This window comes from Sciurus vulgaris, assembly GCF_902686455.1.
Source record: "Sciurus vulgaris genome assembly, chromosome: 9".
NCBI classification, from domain to species: Eukaryota; Metazoa; Chordata; class Mammalia; order Rodentia; family Sciuridae; genus Sciurus; species Sciurus vulgaris.
Genome location: NC_136469.1, coordinates 77,981,466 through 78,002,884, shown reverse-complemented (window position 1 = coordinate 78,002,884; position 21,419 = coordinate 77,981,466). Strand labels below are relative to the sequence as shown.

The window sequence follows — 21,419 nt, the reverse complement described above, 5'->3', positions numbered from 1 at the left end:
GTATATTCTCCATGCTAAGGAAACAAGACCCAGGATCTGGCTATGTTCTTCACAGACGGGATGGCCAATTCTAGCCAAGTCAAGATTTAATTAGCATAGATAATTAATAACCCTTGGGCTGTTCTTTACTCCTACAAAATTGACCTTTCTGTGTAATGTGGCCAACTCCATTCAGGAGAATTCTTTGAGTCTTGTCTCACTACAGTAATAAGAAAAACTGCCACTTACCAGCTCTGTCATTATTTAGAGACTCGTTAAAGGATATTTGAAGATTCATAAGCAAAGCTATAGAGTCAGTAGGTTAAATGAAAGTCATCTGGATTATTTCATTTGGGGTTAGAGATATAAAATCTCCGATCTATCCCACTTATTTTAAAAAAATGTATATCACTTAAATTTCCTTTTGTAATTACATGCAATTTAATTACACATATGGGAAAATAAAATCAACTGTTGAAGGGATAGCTTTTAAACCTTGCTGAAAAATAACTGTTTTGTTATTTAACATGGTTGTGAACAGCTTTTGCATCAAATGAGTATTATTTTTCCTTTACAATTTTTTCTATTGTTTTTAGCTATAGGGTTCATCCCCCTTCCAGGCCCCACCTTATATTTTGAAGAAACCACTTTTTTCTCATAATTCAAAAATATATATTTTCAAAATTTGTTTAAAATAATGATTCCTCAAATTAAATTTTCCTTCTAGGATGTTGGTCTTCTGTGCTATATGCCATTGACTGCATTTACTTTTTTGTCAATGTAAACATAAATTTTAAAACATAATAACAGTTACAGGGTTCAAACTTTTAAAATTTACAGAAGAAGAAGAAGAAGAAGAAAGAAGAAGAAGAAGAAGAAAAGAAAGAAAGAAAGAAAGAAAGAAAGAAAGAAAGAAAGAAAGAAAGAAAGAAAGAAAGAAAGAAAAGAAAGGGGATAGATTGAAAAGTCTGTTAACCAGTATATCATCCACCTGGTTTTTCCACAGAAATCTAATTTGTTATTTGTTCCTTGTTTATTTACTGTAGATATTCCAGCAAGTGTTATTTATATGTACTGTCATTTGTTCATAGTTTTGATTATTTGTGGTTCACCAAGACAGCCCAATCTCTGGGATTCCTCCAGGACTTTACAGTAGATCCAAATATGCACTTAACTCATTAAAGCCCTGGTCAAGAACACTGATTGTCACAGAGCACTTTACAACATACCTGCACCTGCCTCACAGGCAGGCAAGTGGGGGAAAGGCCCCCACCAAGATTTTAGTAATACACCTTGTGCCCTAACAATTTGGATCTTAACAGGATAAACTCTCAAATACTGTGTTTTTAAAATATTTTTATAGTTGTAAATGGATACAATATCTTTATTTATTATTTATGTAGTGCTAAGGATCGAACCCAGTGCCTCACACATGCGAGGCAAGCGCTCTACCACCGAGCTACAGCCCCAGTCCTCAAATACTATCTTGATAATTCATTAGCCTAACAAATATGTTCTAAGAATGCAGCTTTCTGGTTATCTAACTTGATGTGTGATGGGATCCAGAATAGTCAGAGGAATTTGTGGAATTACTGCCAAACAACTCATCAAGCAAAAAATACTTAGTTGCTACTGTGTGCCAAGAGGAAGTCTCCGGCAATGCATGATCCTGGTTTAATGAATTAGCAAGAGTGAGGAGTTAAGACAGGAGGGTCCTGTCTTAGAAAATCCACTACCAAATTTTCAGTAAGAACATTCCTGAATGCTCATTAGAATTCTGAGGGTCTTGAAGGCCTACACCATTTGGATTTCAAATTCAAGAAACAGGAGGAAGGTCAGGATCAGTGTTTGCTCACAAGGAGAGCAACAGTATGTATGGCATAGGTTTGAGGATGGTATGCAGGGAATGGGGGCAGGGAGATCAGTCAACTACTGCAATAAATGAAGTCATTCAGGACAAGAAGTGGGTGATGGTATTGGCAAGGGAAGTTAATCTTAGAGATGCGACCTTTGGCTTCTACATTTCTAGGAAGAAGGGTTAGGATTAGTATATCTTTATAAAAGTTGTAGGTGTTCTAGAGAAATTCTGAGCTTTCAAACTGGATTCCATGGGGGCTTTGTAACCTGAAATGCAAGCTTTCATCAAATGGGATATTTGGTGTTTAATTATAAAAAGGCAATGATCCTATTAGTTTTCTAGAAAGGCACATTAGGATGCAATTTGCTATTTTTAAAAAAGTGTGAACCACTTCCAAATCCTTTGTATAAAACATACAACTATTCTAGTAGCTACTTCTCACAATGGCCTTGCTGTATTTCATATGCTCAGAAGGGTGACTACTGGAGAGCTTGTGACAATGGAAACCAATGTTCCTAATTGTTTTTAAGGTTGATGAAGAATTATATGGAACACATAGTGACTAGACTTCAGTAGCTACCATAATCATACAAGTGAAGGCCTTAATGGTATGAGAGGGAGGTGAAAAAGGCCAAATGAAGTACCTGAAAATTACCAAGTAAGGTCATTCCAAAGGATGCCAGACACAGCGCCACCAATCCACTAATATTCAGCCATGGGTTTAAAACCTTTGGTTTCAGTTGTATGAAGCGCAGAACAGCTACCACAAGGGCTAGGAATAAAGCAAAATCTTAAAATTAAAAAAATTTAAGTCATTCACCTACACTACAGAGCTCTCAAGCCACAACGTGCAAAACTCAACTTTTCATCATACTCCATCTTAAATCTCTGAAATGACAATTTTTCAAAGAAACTTTCCATGCAATGCCTGTGATGATTTAGATGTTTTACAACAGCACCTGGGGGAGCAGAGAGGACTTGAAGCAGCAGTGCAGTGTATAATGGGGGTGGTGCCAGGATGACAGGACTGCTAATAGTGTTGTTCCAGAGTTTGCAAAAACAAGGTCAGCCAAGGGCAGACTGGCTTCAGAGAGCAATGCAGAGAGAGGTGTGGCAACAACAAATGGGATGGGGACAAGACCTGGAATTCACTAACATCAGCCTCCTTTAGCTTGTAACTGTTAGAAAACACGAGGCAGGAAGATGGGGGAAGAGGTCAAGGTTTACCACATCTGGGCAAACCTGTGGTCCCTGGGCCAGAAACCATCCCTGGGGATAGGAAGGAAAGTAAAGTGTACAAATCCCTTCATCATTGTTTTTATTCTCATTTCCCTTTGATTCTACCAGTGGGAGCTTATTGTCAAAGGACAAAAAAATTCAAATTAGAGCAGTTAGAGTAATCGCATTTATGACATCTGTATTTTAATGCCACAGATGGTGGGGGTGGAGCTTGGTGTGCACTAAAAATCACACCTAGTACATCAAGAAAACGCAATTCTTTCAAATGATATTAATTACTCATTTTAAAAGGCCATTCTATCTTTTGAATCAAGTTGGTATCTGAGAACTTGAAGAGAGAATAAGGGAAGTTACTTGGATTTCAAATCTGACTTCTAATCCTTGGGGACAGTCACCACTCAAACCACTAATCTAACAATAACCTTTTATTAAATACTCAGTGTAGGGATATTTTCATATATATGCAAAAAACTGGGAGAAAATGGTTTACAAATGATGAAATTAATATAAATTATATCTTACAATTAATGTAAAATTTATGTACATATAAGGAAATGCAGTTCTGCTTAAGACAATTAATTTTGACATTATATTTCAGCAGGGAAGACAGAAATTCAAGAATTATCCTATTAGAAATTATATTGGCAATTATTCACTAAAGGTTTTGCCTTGATTACAGGCCCTTATCCATAACCATTAGTAAAGAAAACCTATCCATACATTTGTATTTTCTAAAGATGCTAAATTTCATAGTGTCAAGCTATGAAGTAAAGCTCAATGAGTTGACTTTTGGTTCCAAGTACCTCTGATCACAGAGTGGAATAATACTTTATTATTATTTGGATTTAGGAACCAAAATAGAGTTAAACTGTGATTTGTGAAATAGTAACTTATTCAGTCTTGATATAGTTTTAGTATATGTTTCATTTAATGAAACATACTAAATTAAATTAATCAATTCTATTTCAGTTGACAACAGCTTCTCAAATAATTGGTTTAAGGGACCTCGTTAGGAGTTAGTTACTTCTGAAGTCTATTAATAATGACTATGGTTAGAAGGTGAAAGCTACTTCTATCCTAGAAGGTGAAAAGTAAGCATTCTTATTAATTTTTAGGATGAGAATAGGAGAAGGAAGTGGGGACAGGAGTAATTCAGCATACAGCACTCTGACACAACATAGTCATTTGTTAAAGAAGTCATTAGATTAGAACTAGAGAGTTCAACATAGGGCACCATGGGATCGACTTGCTAATTAATTCTGTATGGCTATAAGGGAATAATCACAAAATACCAAGGTGGCACATTTAATTTCTTTTAAAAATGACTAGTGAAACAAATTATTCTGGGAACTCCCTGCTGGCCATTTAATTAATTGTAAGATAAGATCATGCTGGAACTTGGTATAGGTGAAACCCAATCCCTCATATGGCTCCTCACAATGACCCAAGCAGTTTAGTCCTCTATGCCCAGGGAAAGGGATTTGATGGTCACTCTCTGAGCTATCCATTTCTTGCCAATAGACATGAGGTATGTATCATGTCTTAGTCCCAGCAGTGCTAAGCTTCCTATTTGTAATGTGGGTGATAAGACACTTTATCATGAGCAGGTGATGAAATTACACAGGAACCAGAAAGCTATGTGGAGACAATAATTCAACCCAGCTTCTTCACTTCCAAAATCATGTTCCAAACACCACATTTGCCTTTGTCACCTGTTTATTACATTATTAATCAGCTCAGATGAGCCATAATTTCCTTTTAAAACAGACTCTACTTGAATTTTTAGAATGGCAAACTAAATGAAGAAACTGGTCCTATAAAACAGTCTTACTAACTCTTTAGTTTAAATGAAGGCAGATTCAATCTATGAGGTCCACTGTCAACCAAGTGACAATTTATTTACACCTTATTGAAAAAGACAGCTGGGCAAGAGGATAATTTCAAAGGCATTGTTATTCATGCTGACCAACTTTTATCATGTTCACTTTCTGATGAACAGACAGGCAGTTTAGTTTCATTAAATATTTTTTATTTTTTGAGGTAAGAGGATCCCAAGTTAGAGGCTAACCCAGGCAACTTAGCAAGAACTTATCTCAAAATAAAAACTTTTTTTTTTTGGGGGGGTGTGGGTACCAGAGATTGAACTCAGGGGCACTTGACCACTAAGCCACATCCCCAGTCCTATTTTGTATTTTATTTAAAGATAGGGTCTCACTGAGTTGCTTAGCGCCTTGCTTTTGCTGAGGCTGGCTTTGAACTCCTGTCTTAGCCTCTGGAACCACTGGGATAATCCCAGCCTCCTGAGTCACTGGAATTACAGGCGTGTGCCACCACGCCTGGCTCAAAATAAAAACTTTTTAAAAAGGGGCTGGGGATGTAGTTCAATGGTAGAGTGGTCTAGCATGCTCAAGTCCAAATACCACAACATGGGAAAAATTAGGTTTTACTAGCTGGTTTTAGAAGATATTAAAAATCTACTCCTCTCCTGTTTTGAATATGTAAAACAGTTCTTTGCTATCCTATCCATGTGCCCCCTGTTTAATTTTCCTGTCTATTTTGAAAGAGTACAAATATAAAAATTATATATTTTTAAATTTTTTTTTGGTTGTTGATGGACCTTTATTTTATTCATTTATTTATATGTGGTGCTGAGGATCAAACTCAGTGCCTCACACATGCCAGGCAAGCACCACTCCACCACTGAGCTATAACCCCAGCCCCACAAATTTTTTTTTTTTTTTTTAAATTTTGAGACCAACTGGGTTTTTTAAAGATCAAAACTCAGAGTAACATCTCTTCGTTGCAGTTCTAAACTGGTGCCTGGCCAATTCTTTTTCGTTTTGTTTAGTTTTACTGTTTATGCATCCATAATTTCTATTTATGACTGCGGTAGAACACAGTAGTCGATATATATGTTTGGCTGAAGGAGGGAGAGCAGCTGCTATTAGGTGACTGAAATCATTCAGCTATTAGCTTCATCCTCAGCAACTGCCCCAGGGCAGGAAATAACATTCCTTTCAAGAAATTTGTCTTAAGTCTTTTTTTTTTTTTTTTCTTCCCTACTGGAAAGGAAAATGTGGATTCAGGACAAAGAGCATAACGAATCCTGTAAAGAAAATAATTGAGCATTCGATCATTGATTAACCTGTCAAAAAGATAAAAGATCTTTGCTAACTAATTTTAATAAATGCTACACTGACTCATTTTTAGATTATAAATTATAATCTATAGGGCTTCCAAAAAGCAGTCACTTACAGGCAGCACAGGCTATTTCTTAAAGACAGTTATGCCACCTAAAGTAATAGGCTGATGTCTAGCAGGACAGACCTGGGGAAATGAAAGCATCCACAGTGAAATAAGAATCTTTACTAAATGGATTCTTTTCCACTCCCAGAGTTGATAAATAAATAATTGTTGGTTTGCTCTCACCGAACACTAATCTTAATCAATTTTGTGTCTACCAGATGGCACTTCAAATGCTGAAAGATAATAAAGACTAAACACTGGATGTTGCAATACCTCCAAGCAAGAGCTGGTAAAAGCTTAATTGCTTATTGGTGGAGTAGGAAGAACTGGTGAATAAGATGATGACAAATGTCATCTGGAAGAGGGGAACTTGCTTGCATTGCTTTGTTTTTGGAAATGCTTTTATAGTTAGTTAATCATATGTTTTTATAACTGGATAATCTCATGAGTTGTGCAAACTGGTTTATATGCCAAAGACTACTGGGAAATATCAATTTGTCTAAAAAGTACAAAGAAAATAATATGTAGCTTCCAACATGTTTGTTGGTTTCTTTAAAGCATAATGGAGCTTGTGACAGCTTTTGTACAAAAGCAGGTTTCTATACATCATGGTTAAATGAGGTAGTATTTATAAAGCACTTAGCTTTGTGCTTGGAATAAAAATGATGGCAATTAATTATTGTTATTGTGCTTATGGAATGATCAGATGAGTAAGTGCCAACCTGCAGACCTACCTACATACTGTGAGGGCAAAGAGTGTGTGAAAGGCCCTGACTCTGCAATTCACAGTTCACGCTTGGGGCTTTGTGCTCTGTTAAATGCAGACATTCCTTAGCAGGCGCCACCCACAGTGAGGCATGCCTGTAATCCCAGTGGCTTGGGAGGCTGAGGGCAGAGGATTCCAAGTTCAAAGCCAGCCTCAGCAACTTAGAGAGGCCCTGAGCAATTTAGGAATACCCTGTCTGAAAATAAAATGTAAATAAAAGGGCTGGGGATGTGGCTCAGTGGTTAAGCGACCCTGGGTTCAATCCCTGGTTCAAAAAAAAAAAAAAAAAAAAAAATAGTGTACTTCTTAGCAGTTATTTGTGCCCCAGTATGGATCTTTTCAGAAGAACATGTCAAGAGTAGAATAAAAAGGAATGAGTGTAAGGCTCCTGGTAGCTCTGAGGCTAAAGGCAGTATTTGACCAAATTCATTGGCTGGGACCAGCCCTGGTCCCACATGGCATCAGCTGCTGCGAGTGTCAACCTTCTCTGGACCATGAAAACCCTGACTGGCATGGGCAGAAGAGAGGAGCTGCTTCCCAGCACCACGATAGTCAGCCTTCTCCTCGTGGTCATGGAGTAGTCCATGCCTTCCAGACAGACACTTCCTGCTTAGGTGAATGGGACATAGTTTGGGGAAGCTTGGGTACAGAAAGGCTCCAACAAATAAACTTAGCTCCAGGGAGAAATCTTGTTAACTTCAGAGAAGGCCCCCAGTGTGCTTCTCTAGGCATGTTCTCCAAGTTTGTCATGTTTTGAGCTGTCTAAACAAACTGATTCTGCTGGTGTTGCATGCTGAACCAAGAAGCTCCATGATTTCCTAAGTTCCAGAGATCTAATCTTTCCTACAACAAAAAACTTTAAAAAAGAAAACATTAAGAGTGAATAGATTTTTTTTTTTTTTCTGGTCAGGAGGAGAGGATTTACACAGAGATGAAGTAACAGGTCATATCATTCAGGGACAGGTACCACAAAGGCTGAAAACTCCCTTGGTAATGACATTTTCATCTCTTGTTTGGAGTAAAAGTCTCTCCATCTAAAAGAACCTTTTCCAGAAAAACACTGTGGAAAGATTGAGCTGTCACTGGTCCTCTCCCAACAGGGCGACAATAGTGACAGATAGCTGACCCTTTGAAAGATATGGGGAAAGCCTGGCCTTGAGGAGATGGCATACAAGCTGGATTTGAATAAGAGAGCACAGATGGTCACCACCATCTCTAAAGACTAAAAGGGTCATGCAAGCACTTGGAGAACTAGTGGACAGACTATTTAGGGAAGGTCTTGGGCTCTAAAGAAAGTGGAGGAAGTCAGGGTCAGGCATGAGTGCCAAAAGTTGCTTTTTTTCTTATGCCTCCTTCCCCATTTGCCAGCTTGAAATGTATGTGGGCACATAGGAGGGCAAGATCCTAACGCCAATGCTGCTCTTCAGCTTAAAGACAGTGTCTACACACAATATTTATCACAGAGCCCAAAGATGAAGGTTTTTTCATCTTTGCCAGTGAAGGAATGAATAAGGCATTCTTTTTAAAGCAAATGTATTGCACCAATTCATATCGCATGCAGGATTTCATGGCACATGAAATATATTATTTCATGCAGCAAATGAAATAAAGTTCAGAGTATGCTGAAATGATAAAGTCAAAGAAAGAGAAATGTAAGGAAAGCAGGGTGAAAGTAAAAGAATTTATGAGGAAAAAACAAATAGCTGGCTTTAGCATATTAACATGATATAATACTAAATTATCAGCTAGGCCCACCATTGTTTTGATATGGTTTGGGGTAATGTTAAAAAAAAATGAACTGAAGTGCATAAAGCATTCTTTATGCTCATCTTACCTAGGAATGCTGCCATGTTCATAACTTGACTAAACACACAGCTTGCAGGAGGATCATCCCCTGCAATACTTGAAAAAGATGAGATGTTTTATAATTACTTAAAATCTATAACCCTTCCGACTTTTCCTAATGTCTGACAGATCAGGTGAGAATTATGGAGTTACCTTATATATGGAGCATGCTTCATGCCAGATTTCCTGGGTAACAAACAACAGAGAGAGGCTTAGGTTAAATCGTGGTCACTGCTGCAATTCAGCTCCCACGGCAAAGGCTTCGCTAAAAGGCTGAACAACAAATTCCCCCAGAGATAAGCGTTACCTTTCTGCTGAATTTAATGGTAATATTTTGTCATCTTCCACAGCTATAAAGTACCTATCAGGAAAGAAAGAAAAGTTTATAAAACAAAGCAATTTTTTAAAAAATTCGATGAATCATTTGTTTCCCAGTTTACTTAAACTAATTATACTAAATCATACTCGTTCTTTTCTGAGAAAATGCTTTTTAATAACATTTTTTATCCATAGATCATCTCATTTTATTCTTAGTATTTTCTTAATTTTCAGAACACCCCCAAAATTAATGGCAATGATTATAATCTGCAGGTTCTTTTGGTTTTTTGTTTTTGTTTTTGTTTTTTTTTTTTTTTGCAGGGCTGGAGATGGAATCCAGTTTCTTCTATGTGATAGGCACATGCTCTACCACTGAGCTACAGTCCCAGCTCCCAAGGATTATAGTCTGGAAACTAGAAAACAAAGAGAGAAACCTTCTAACTTTGAGTAAACTAAAATGAGAATTCAGTTTCTAGTTTCTTGGGAATAAATATCCACCACTCTTACTGAACTTAAACTAAAATAAATTTCTTTAAGTAATTTATTACTTGAAATAAGCAACTATGTGAATATTTTTGTGGTAAGCCAGAACTTCCAATGTAATAATATTCATTTTATAAATATATCAGACCTCGTCACAGATAGCTGGATTATGAACAGGACTGTGAACGGAATCCAGATCATGTTAGTGTCAAATTAGAAAATCTTGCAAATAATGAATTTACATAACTACTTTACAAAATGTTTATTATAAGAACAGATGAACACAAAATAGCATTCTTCATTACCTGATTTGCGTAATTTATTTCTTAGTCTTACTATTTATTTTAAGTCATAAAAGATGAGAAAAGACATGGGGGCCTTAAGATTAAATTAGTACATATTATTTTAACATTTATAAATACATTCATACAGATATGTCACATACTCTCAAAACTTTTTTTTAGCTCCACTGCATCTGAAGTCATTAAGAGCATACTCACACTATCCACAATCCAGCTGAAGTAAACAAAGTAAATACAAGAGGTAGAAACATCCATACACTGCATTTCTTCCCATCCATGCCTGTACCACTGAAATAAAATGAACAGGTATTAATAATTAAGGCAAAATTTTACCTAACTCTTTTAAGATGAAAAGGAAGTCCAGTGGGGGAAATTCCATGAGCAGTTAACACAGACAATCGTTATCTAGCATTAGCTTCAGAGTCTTAACTGTGACCTAATGCAAAATTCTTCATGAAAACTTTTGAGTACATTTAAGAATGGACAAAGGTGGGCTGGGGAGATAGCTCAGTCGGTAGAGCGCTTGCCTTGTAAGCACAGGGCCCTGGGTTTGATCCCCAGCACCCAAAAAAAAAAAAAAAAAAGAATGGACAAAGGGATTAGGACTTTTAAAAGAATTAGGTACCAAAGGCAAATTCCAACCTCCATTTAGTGCTAATATTAACATTTACAGGTTTAGGGACCTAAGTGCATAGTATATGTCCAGGCAGATAAGTGTTAAAAACAAATGATTACTAAATAAATTAGCACTGCAGGGGGAAATAGCAAATGCTTTGCAAATCTGAACTTTTCTTGTGACATGTTATTGAGCAGCTATCTTAGTAGACATAAAAATAAATGCTCTAGAAAACAATGCATTAGAGTAGCTCCAATAAACACACTGAAGAAAAATATAGATGCTAAGCATTTTGGGATATTACATTTTTGCAGCAAAAATACATGAATTAAAAACTCCCCTAGCCAGGCTCAATGGTGCACACCTGTAGTCCCAGCTACTCAGGAGGCTGAGGCAGGCAGATGCCTTGAGCTGAGGAGTTTGAGACCAGCTTTGGCAACATAATTAGACCCTCATCTCAAAATAATAATAATAATAACTAGCATTACTAGTATTATTTACTATAACATTATATAATATATAATTATAATTGTTACATAATATAGTAATAATTATTATATTTTTAAAATTCCCAGACAAAAATGAAAACTAGATACTTTAGAAATGTCTATGAAAAATTATGGTATCAAAGAGAAGTAGCTAATTATCACTTTATCTTGTATTTTTGCCTAAAACCATAGACAAAATCTTTTAGAGATACTGGACCCCAATATAATCCTTAAGGAAAAAAATAACATTTCTAAGAAAATAAAGTACCCTTGTGACCTCCACTGGTGACCTGACAAACATAATGATAATGAGATTAAATGACATTTCTGGAAGAAACCTCAGTATTCATTATTTTGAATTTTGCAACAAGTTTGAATCCACACTGCCACATTTCCGAGTACTTTCATGGCGTCTGCTTTCATGTGCTGAGACTATTTGGACCTTCCAAGTGTTGACATCAGACAGAGAACATGATGCCCCCTTGAGGCTGGGGAGCCAATCCCTCTGCAAGCAGGTCTGAGTTCCTACTTCTGTCCTGCCTCACTAGGTAGATCTTTCTGACTAGGAGACAGACACCTGGATCTAAACATGCCATTAACATGTGTGCCCTAGTCTCAAACATATATCTGGGCAGGAGTGCTAAGCGAATTATAGAATCTAGAAGTTGAAAGGTATTTGAGGCACTTTCAATCAAGTAATCCGATACAATCTAATCCATTTCAATCCAATTCACAATTATTGATACCCTACTTATATCAGACACTATGCCAGACTGTGGAAATACTGAATAGGACTATTTATATTTACCAATCTATGCAATACATACAGTAGTCCCTCCTTATGTGAGGGGATATATTTCAAGACCCCCAATGGATGCCTGAAATCATGAATAGCACTGAACGCTATCTATACTATGTTTTTTCCAAAGCATACATTTTAAGAAAGTACTTTATGGCTTTTCTCTTGCACATCTCTGTTAGTTTTTCATCACTGTGACCAAAATACCCAACAGCAACAACTTAGAGGACAAAAGGCTTATTTTGGTTCATGGTTTCAGAGGTGCAGTCCATGGTGGGCCAACTCCACTGCTCTGGGTCCAAGGTGAGGCAAGCTGAAGGACGTGGTGGAGAGGTATTGCTCATTTCTTGGTGGCCCAGAAACAGAACAAGAAAGAGGGGTCAGGGGTCATGGGGAAGATGAACCCCTCCAGGAAGCTTCCAATGACACCTCCTCCAGTCATGCCCCTAGTTACTGTTACCTGCCTACATTACCACCCAGTTATTCCATTCAAAATAGGATGAAGTGATTGGGTTATAGCTCTCACAATCCACTCATTTCACTTCTAAAAATTCCTGCATTAACACAGGATATTTTGGGAGTCACTCATATCCAAGCCAGAACAATAGCTAAATGGCCAGCTTCACTATCCTTGAACTTTGGGCTATTGATGAGTAAAATAAGCCTTATATGAACACAAGCACTTAGATACCATGTCAGTTGATCTGATAACAGAGACAGCTACTATGTGACCGGTGAGCAGGTAGCACCTAGAGTATGGATGATTCAAGTCCTGTGCAGGATGGAGTAGGACAGCGTAAGACTTCATCACATTACTCAGAATGGCACACAATTTAAAAACGTATGAAATGTTTATTTCTGGAATTTTCTACTAAATATCTTCAGACCATGGTTAAATATGGATAACTGAAATTCCACTATAGGAACTAGTGGTCCATGGTTTTCCAGTCTGTGGAAGAACAGTGACCATTTTAAGCATAAACAAGATGGTCAGACAGGACCTATTCACATTTATGTCCAAAAGGTTACAGATTCATAACAAAGCTATCAATTATGCTAACAAAAATAATTCCATCAGGAATATATAAAATGGCAGTGGTAACTGGGTAGGTAAAACAATAATCCTAGACCTGCCACTGAAACAGGTTGCTCTAGCAGCTGAGATGGTTGTACTACAAAACTTAGAAGCTCTAGTTTCCAACCCCAGCTTTGCCAAAAACTGACCATTATATCATTTCCCTATCTCACTACACCAAGATTACCAAATTTGAAGAAAGAGAAAAAGAAGTCAAAGACTGAGTACTCCCAGGGTGGTAGTAACTTGGAGGTTAACAAAATCCAGTATTTTTTATCGTTGCAGTAAGAGATTGCCCTAATATACTGAGAATTATTAGCCACAGAGGAAATGGTAAACATTTTTTAATTAGATTGGTAACAAAATCAGAATGCTAGTATATGATGGTACAATGAGAAACATCACTGTCAAATACTCAGGTTGGCTCCCCTTTTAGGAATGTCTCTGGGAAATCAAGATTTGGAAGCATGGAGGTAGATGAGGAGAGTTAATGAGACAACTCTAAGACCATGCCAACAGCTACCATAGTTCTCTGCATGTATTTCCTTTAAAGAGAAGTAGTCTGGTGGGACAGAAATGGTATGGGAAGGCAAAGGACCAAACCCAAATCTATCACAAGCAATGTTATTCCATCTCTTAAGTCTTAGTCTAATTGTAGAGATAATTCTGTTTTGTACGATTGTGCTGAGGATTAATGATGCTGAGGTTAAACACCTCACAAATAATCTGTGTTTGGTAAGTGCTATAATTAAAACTGCAGAGCAATTCCATACTTGTGTTAGGACAAAGGCCCACTCTACAGGGTAGGGCTCAGGACAACGTGACACTTTCTTCTTCTCTGGGATCCCACTTGTCTAGCTTCTCCAGAGGAGGTGGACACTTCCTGATAGTAATAATCCTTTTTTCCCTCAAATAATTTCCCCCAAAATTAAATTTTTGATACCTTAATAGTGAAGGTCTAGCTTTCTGAGACTCAACTGCTTTGTTATTTTTCAGTATGCGTTGCTCGTTTGTTTTGTTTGCCAAGTACCTAAAATGGTCAATGGCTAAAAGTACATGGTTTTACTTTATCAGTTTAATTCTCATAGGGTAACCTGATGTTCAAATTCTGGGAAACTCAGTTTCCCTTGCTTACTAATATGAAAATTGCCCTTTCTTAACTTTAAGAGATGCCTTGGGAAGAGCAAAGAGCCTATGAATGGCTGTTATTAGCTTGCAATGGAACTACTTTGGTTTTCTTTAGGATTTTTTTATGTTGGCTATGCTCTGTTTAAATAATTGCAAATTCACAAGCAGTTGTAAAAAATAATACAGACAGATCATATATATCTTTCATTCTGTCCCCCAGCGTAATATCCTGCAAAAACACAGTATTATATCATCAATTAAGAATCTGGCCTTGATACAACCCTTCAACTTAAATCAAATTTCGCCAATTTTACATACACTCTTTACACTGTGTGTGTGTGTGTGTGTGTGTGTGCGCGCGTGCGTGTGCGCTCACATGTGTGTAAGTCCACTTACCTTCTCTATCTCCCTACCCACTTTGCTCTGCAAAAGACCTTATAAAGGGCCAAGACCTCTAGAGACCAGAAGATCCCAGTGAAAAGCTCTTACAGAAACAGTTTCTGGTTCTGTCAACCTATCGATGCCGCACATGAAGATCTTGATGTTTTCATTTCTTTCTCCGTCTCAGGTAGGGCTGTGTAAATCAAAGATGGGGACTCTGTTATATATATATATTTCTCTTTTCTAGTCCCAAAGAATCTATTTGTTCTTCTTCAGTTCATACTCAGCTTTTAATGTAATTGAAGAACTTGCAGTAGATAAACAACACTCATGAGCTCTCTGTTCTTAGGGCTGGAGGTTTGTGGAGGTTTACCAGGAGATAAACAGGACTGACTCTGACCTGCTCTGACTTGGCAAGTTCAGAGAATGTACTTGACTGGAAGTACCTCTGAAAAGAATAAATGAATTATCTGTTAAACTGACTTCCTTGACTCTGCCTCACTATTGTCTTGAGAATTAAAGTGGTAACTTCCTTCCATGCTTCCAGACATCATTAAAACAAACTGCCCCACATTTTCAGTCACACTGAAAATGGTACCCAAACTTTGATTACATTTCCCAGGAAGGATAAATTCCACTCTTCCCGAGTTAAATAAACAAGGTAGCTACTAGCTAGCAGAGAATATTCTTCCTTGCCTTTTCAGGAAAGAGGAGGAGAAAGATAGGTTATTCCATACTACTCAGAGTTTTATCTTTGCATCCTGAATTGTATTTCTTTTTATTCTGTGAAACATTTACTCTTGATATTAACCTTCCAATAATATTTCATAGTAAAAAAGCAAAGAAAGTGTTCCCATGTCCTAAATGGCCAATTATATCTGGAACAACATTACCTAACGAGTTCCTGTTAAAAACAGGAGAAGAGCCTGCATTGCATAAAACTTTCTTGAAAGTTTTGGCACTAAGATTTTTGGTTTGGCAGAATCTCCTCCAAATAGTATCATTTCTCCAAATGACTTGCAAAGCTGTTATCCAGATGGTCAAATCTTCTTAGAGAGCCAGTACTGCCAACTCTGTACATTCTACCATGTGTTCTTTTCTTCCAATAAATGTCATTCTCTAAGTCTGAGTCATCTTCACTCTCTTACCCAATCTGTGGTGTGAGTGGGGACACTCGGTGGGGACTCTTCCACACTCTGAGATGGTGAAAATCCCCATATTCTGTCTGTTCTAACTTCTATCTGTTTGTGGCCTGGCATCCTTAAAGTTCTCATTTTTCCCACAGAGAAAAAATGAACCATAGCAAAAGGATTGTGGTTGCTCCCACCATCAACATTTTTATTACTCTGCAAGTCTAGCTGCCAATAGCCAAGAGAACATTTATAGTCTCATGGAAACAAAAAAAAAAGGGGTTCTCTACACCCACGTGACCTTGTTACCTAGGACCCCAACTACTTTAATTGGTTCAGAAAGGGGTCTTTATAAAATGAAAGAAATATGATTATTCATGCTTTTATCATCAAATTCCTAACATAGTACTTACAATATAAACTGTGAAACTCCAAAGTCAAAGACTATATAGCATGCTGTTACCAATGCTTATCCTGGACAAATGTTCTAGTTTCTCAAGTAATGATAAAACATCTCCAATCTCCAAATGGAAAAGTAAAGCATACTGGATCATCTTTGGAACTTTTAAAACTTTTATCAATGATAAAATGCTTCTAATAATAACTGTGATATGTCACAAAGTTGACATTTTCTGGGGCTAGAAAGAATCTGCTTGTTATAAATGAAGATTTGTACTACCTGGGGCAATGGAGAAAGGCAGCTATGACTGACATTCCCTGGGGTCAGATGACCAGGGCTTGGAATTCCAGTCCTGCCACTTACTAGTTGTGTGACCTTGGTTAAGTCCTCTCTGTGGCTGTTTCTTGATCAGTAAAGAATGAATAGTAATGGTACCTACCTTACAGGGTTTTTATGTTACAGGGTTTTTATGAAGATTGAAAGTATAATAAAAATGCTCAGAACAGTGCCTAGCATACAGCTGGCCTTTCAATAAATGTTACTATAGTCACATACCACATAACGACATTTTTGTCAATGACAAACCTCATATGATTGTGGTCCCCTAAGGTTACATTGCCTAGTGACACTGTAGCCATCTTAGTTTATGTAAGTATACTCTCCAATATCCCATAAGGAGGAGATCACCTAATGACACTCTTCTCAGAATGTATCCCTGTTGCAAAACACATAACGTATCCTCCACTTCAAGTGCTATTTGGGGTCTTCAGTTGCCTTTTTTTCGTTTTGTAATTTATCGGGAAATGAGCTCCCTGGCACAGTAATTTTTCATTCTGTTCTCAGGGCCAGCTGGAATGGAGCAGAAAAGATTAACGAGCCACTCACTGATGACCAGGACTGTCACAGGGTCTGTGAACCAAGAGCCTTCTGGGAATCTTCGCCATGTGTGTCATGGGCAAATGTGAAGGGCTTACATTATGTTGTAATTCACTTGCAATTATAAGTGGTAATGACAAGGACTATTTGTTTTGTTTTTCCCTAAAACTGTTTACAGACTCTCAGATAGAAATCAACATGGGTAAATATGCTCTACAACCAACAAATAAGTCATACTCCATCTGCTAACAGTTATAATTTTGTTTTCACTGAATCCTAAGTTTTGGAAGGTCCAATAGTCAGGTGCCCTTATACATCAGCAGATATAAAGTTATTCACTATATAAGATCAATTCTTGTCCTATCCACCCCCAGTAACATTTTTCACGAATCCTGGCAAAAAAATAATATATTAGTAAAGGATTTCTATAAAATATTACTACTCCCAAAGAATATGATTTCTAATTAGAATCAGTGGTGACTGGTTTTTCTCTAATCTCTCTTGATTTCTAAAAGCAATTACCTTCATTTGATTGGCGGATGACTGTAGGGATCCTTTGTTATTAGTGGCCTACAGACTCTCTCAGAAATAGATGAACCACACTGTCCCAACATCATTCACAGAATAATTTCAAAAGGAATTCCCTTCTAGTATTTAATTTAATATCTTAGAGTTTCCATGCCAAGAACCTGCTCAAAGTTCATTTATATCTTTAATAATGATAAAAATACTGCCCATATATGACAGATAAAACTGCCAACCAAGCAGTCACTTGTCTTTTCCCTACCTAACAGAAATCTAATTTTCTTGAGGACATCAATGTGCTCAGCCCAAGAGTACAGGTCATGATTGGTTAAGGTAAGCATTACTGTCTCATTTTCCTTTGACAAGTACCATTCCACATGACCTTACACCTAGCCAGTGAGATGCAAAGGGAAGTCTACTGACTTGAACAAAACCTTGAAGGGTTTGCATCCCTTATAATGGGAAGCCTCTTCCACCCACCATCTTCCTTTCCCATTTGAGATGTTGTAGTGGAAATAAGTACCTAGCAGCCGTGATATATCCATGAGACAATAAACATGAGGACCCAAAGCCAACAGACAGAGGATGGTAGAGCAGAAGGTGGAAAGAATGAGTCCTTCTTAACATCATTAAGACCCTTCACCAAATTCCCAATGCTGCCACCCTCCAAATTTCTTATAATATAAATCAATTAAAAGTCTTTATTGCTTTTTTTACTATAGGTTGGTATAGCAGTAAAATCCACTCTCCCTTCTTCCATTATAACTGGGCAAATGGTCACTTAACTGTAAATGCAGCCTCCCTTGCAACTGCGGCCCTGTGAGTAGATTCTCTGCAAAGGACTATGACTAGAGATACATGTAATATTAGTATTGCACTATATAGGAAAAGGCCCCTATTTTCTAGAGACACGTGCCAAAGTATTTAGGGATCAACTACCATGGTAAAAAAAAACTTAATAATTTTTTATCAAAAGGGTGTTGAAAAGTTTTAGAAATAAAGTGGGGATGGTTGTACAACACTGTGAGTACAATTATATACTTAAAAATGGCTTAAGTGGCAAAATTTTTAAGTATATTTCACCACAAAAAAAGTTTTTAAAAACCTATTTATCAAAAATAAGATGAAAGTATCATTTCGTACCCATTAGAATGTCTATCACTAAAAAAAAACAAAAGTTGGCAAGGATGTGGAAAAATTAGAACTATAATGCAGTGTTGCTAGAAATACATGGTGTAGCTGTTGTAGAAAACAGTAAGGAAGTTCCTCAAATATTAGAAATAGAACTGTTATATGATGTAGAAATTTCATTCTGGGGTGTACAACCCTAAGAATGGAAAGCTGGAACTTGAACAGATCCATGTTCACAGCAACATTATTCACAATAGCCAAAAAAGTAGAAATTTCCCAAGTGTTCATTGACAGATGAATGGTGAATAAAACATGACACACACATACTATGGAATATCATTCAGCCTTAAAAAGAAAGGAAATTCTGACATGTGCTACAACATGGATGAACCTTAGACAGTATGCTAAGTGAAACAGGCCTTTCACAAAAAGACAAATATTGTATGAGTCTACTTATAAAAGGTATCTAAAGTAATCAAATCTGTAGAGACAGAAAGTAGAATGGAGGTTGCCAGGTGCTGACTGTTGGATGGGCAAGGGGAGTTACTATTTAGTGAGTAAAGAGTTTCATTTTTTGCCATTGAAATGCACACTTAAAATGGTAAAAATGGTAAATTTTATGTTATGATATTTGACCACAATTAATTACACCAAGAAAGAATACACATACAGAAAATGAATTGTAAAAAATTGGTCTGTACCAACAAAGTCTCTTGATCCTAAAAAAAAAACAAAACAAACAAAAAAAAACAGAAACAAACTGTCACCTCACCTAACTTGGAAGGCAGATCACATTCCTTTTAAGTCCTCTAACTAAATAATTGCAAAGAGAGATAACAAGGAATTTAGAAATGTGGGGTTTTGAAGGGTTAGAAAAAGCCAATGACTTATATACCTCAAACAGCAAGAGATCAGAGATGAGAATATAGTGTTGCTCTGTTAAAGTTTGGATCTGAAATGTCCCCCCATAATTCATGTATTGAAGCTTGGTCCCCACTGTAGCAATGTCCAGAGGTGGGGTTTTTAGAAAGTGATTGGATCATAGCAGCTCTGACCCCACCACTGAATTAACCCACTGATGGTTGAATGACAGACTGGGAGGTGTTGGAAACTGTAGGCAGGTGGGGCATGGTTGGAGAAAGCAGGTACATCACTGGGGGCATACTCTTGGGGATTATATCTTGTCCCTGGTCCCTTCCTCACTCTCTGCTTCCCGTCTTCTATGACCTGAAAGCTTTCCACTGCTATGCCCTTCTGCCTTGATGTTCTGCTTAATTTCTAGCCCAAAGCAATGGAGCCAGCTGACCATGGACTGAAAGCCCTGAAACATGAGCCAAAATAAGCTATTCCTCCTTTAAGTTCTTGATGTCAGGTATTTTGGTTACAATGACAAAAAGCTAACACACCATCCCTTCCAAGTATGCTGTTTCAGAGCCTTCAAAACAGCTTCCCTGAAATTGAGAAGGAAGCATGGAGGGCAAGGATGTACACATGTAAAGCAGAAGATCTTGAAAGAACACTGGGAGGTCACTGGGATGTGTACTGGCTGGAAGTGAGTAGAAGCCAGCTGAGCTCCTGGGAGAGTTATGTTAGCAGAGGGACCACAACCAAGCCAATAACACCTACAACTGCCGTACTCTCCGACTCCCACATGGCACCAGCAGGCAGTGAGCTGCACACAGGAGCCTTTAAGTCACAGATGGGGAGGCCATTAGGAACCACAACCCACCTCATGGCAAGGACTGTGTATAACTTAGAGACCATGGGCTTTTACCAGATGGGGCTTTGTTTATGTTTCCTGGGATAAAGCCAGTTTGTTCTACACGTAGGAAATAGGGCATTTACTGATAGTTGGTGGTTAGAGGTGCTAACTATGGCAAAGACTGCTCTATGAAAATCCATTCTCCCCTTCTTCAATTGTGTTAGAACAGCTAGATATACAGCTGCCTGGCTAGGACACTCTCTGGCTCCTCTATGCTGTGACTTAGCCGCATGATTCTATTATTGCCATATGATTAAATTCTTGCCAATGGAATGTGAGCAAGAGGGATGTGTGCCACTTACTGGCCTAGCACACACATTTACTCAAACGTTTACTCCCTATGAACAGAAATAGCAGTGACCAAAAGACAGAACCTATGTTGCAGATGGTCCAGCTGCCATGAGCTTCTTCTCCCCCACTGACATGGAATATCCAGCCTAGGCTAGTACATGAGAATAAATAAATAAACTTCAGTTTTCAGCCATGTTATTGTTGGATTTCTTGTTATAGGAGCTGAACCTTTTACTCGGGCTAATACATTCATGTATTCTACTAACTTAAGTTCAAACATCTCATCTGATAACTCACACTATTTCCTATCAAAATGACAGTCACTCTGTCCATAAGCTACTTGAGAGGTACCTTGATTCTTTCTCTCTCTTAAAATGTTTTTAGATGTTGATAAACCTTCATTTTTATTAATTTATTTATATGCAGTGCTGAGAATCAAACCCAGTGCCTTACACATGCTAGGCAAGCACTCTACCACTGAACTACAACTCCAGCCTCCCCCCACTCTCTTTAATTACTATTTTAAGATAGGTTTCACTAAACTGCCCAGGTTGGCCTTGAACTTGCAATCCTGCCTCAGTCTCGGGGGTAGCTGAGATTACAGGTGTGCGCAGCTGCACCCAGCCAAGTGGTACCTTGATTCTTAGATAACACTAATTTAACGGAACCCTGCCATGGAAATCAGGTGATACTCAAGAGCCAAGGGTAACTTCCCTCAGTCTACAGAAGAATTAAGGCCACGGAATGGCTGCCTCACTTAGCAGTGGCCAATCTTTGATAC

General features: G+C 37.7%; 1 protein-coding gene across 3 annotated transcripts in view; it reads right to left on the bottom strand.

Moving 5' to 3' along the window:
* Positions 1–21,419, bottom strand: part of TMEM150C (transmembrane protein 150C) — a 66,755-nt gene that overhangs the window by 9,004 nt on the left and 36,332 nt on the right. For all 3 annotated transcript variants that reach the window (XM_079153339.1, XM_079153338.1, XM_079153340.1), the window contains exons 2-6: positions 10,235–10,324; positions 9,241–9,294; positions 9,087–9,119; positions 8,923–8,990; positions 2,482–2,609 (exon numbers count right to left, since the gene is read on the bottom strand). In XM_079153339.1, coding sequence (XP_079009465.1) covers positions 2,482–2,609; positions 8,923–8,990; positions 9,087–9,119; positions 9,241–9,294; positions 10,235–10,314 — 363 coding nt within the window. In that variant the 5' untranslated portion in view covers positions 10,315–10,324. The remainder of the gene's footprint in view (positions 1–2,481; positions 2,610–8,922; positions 8,991–9,086; positions 9,120–9,240; positions 9,295–10,234; positions 10,325–21,419) is intronic.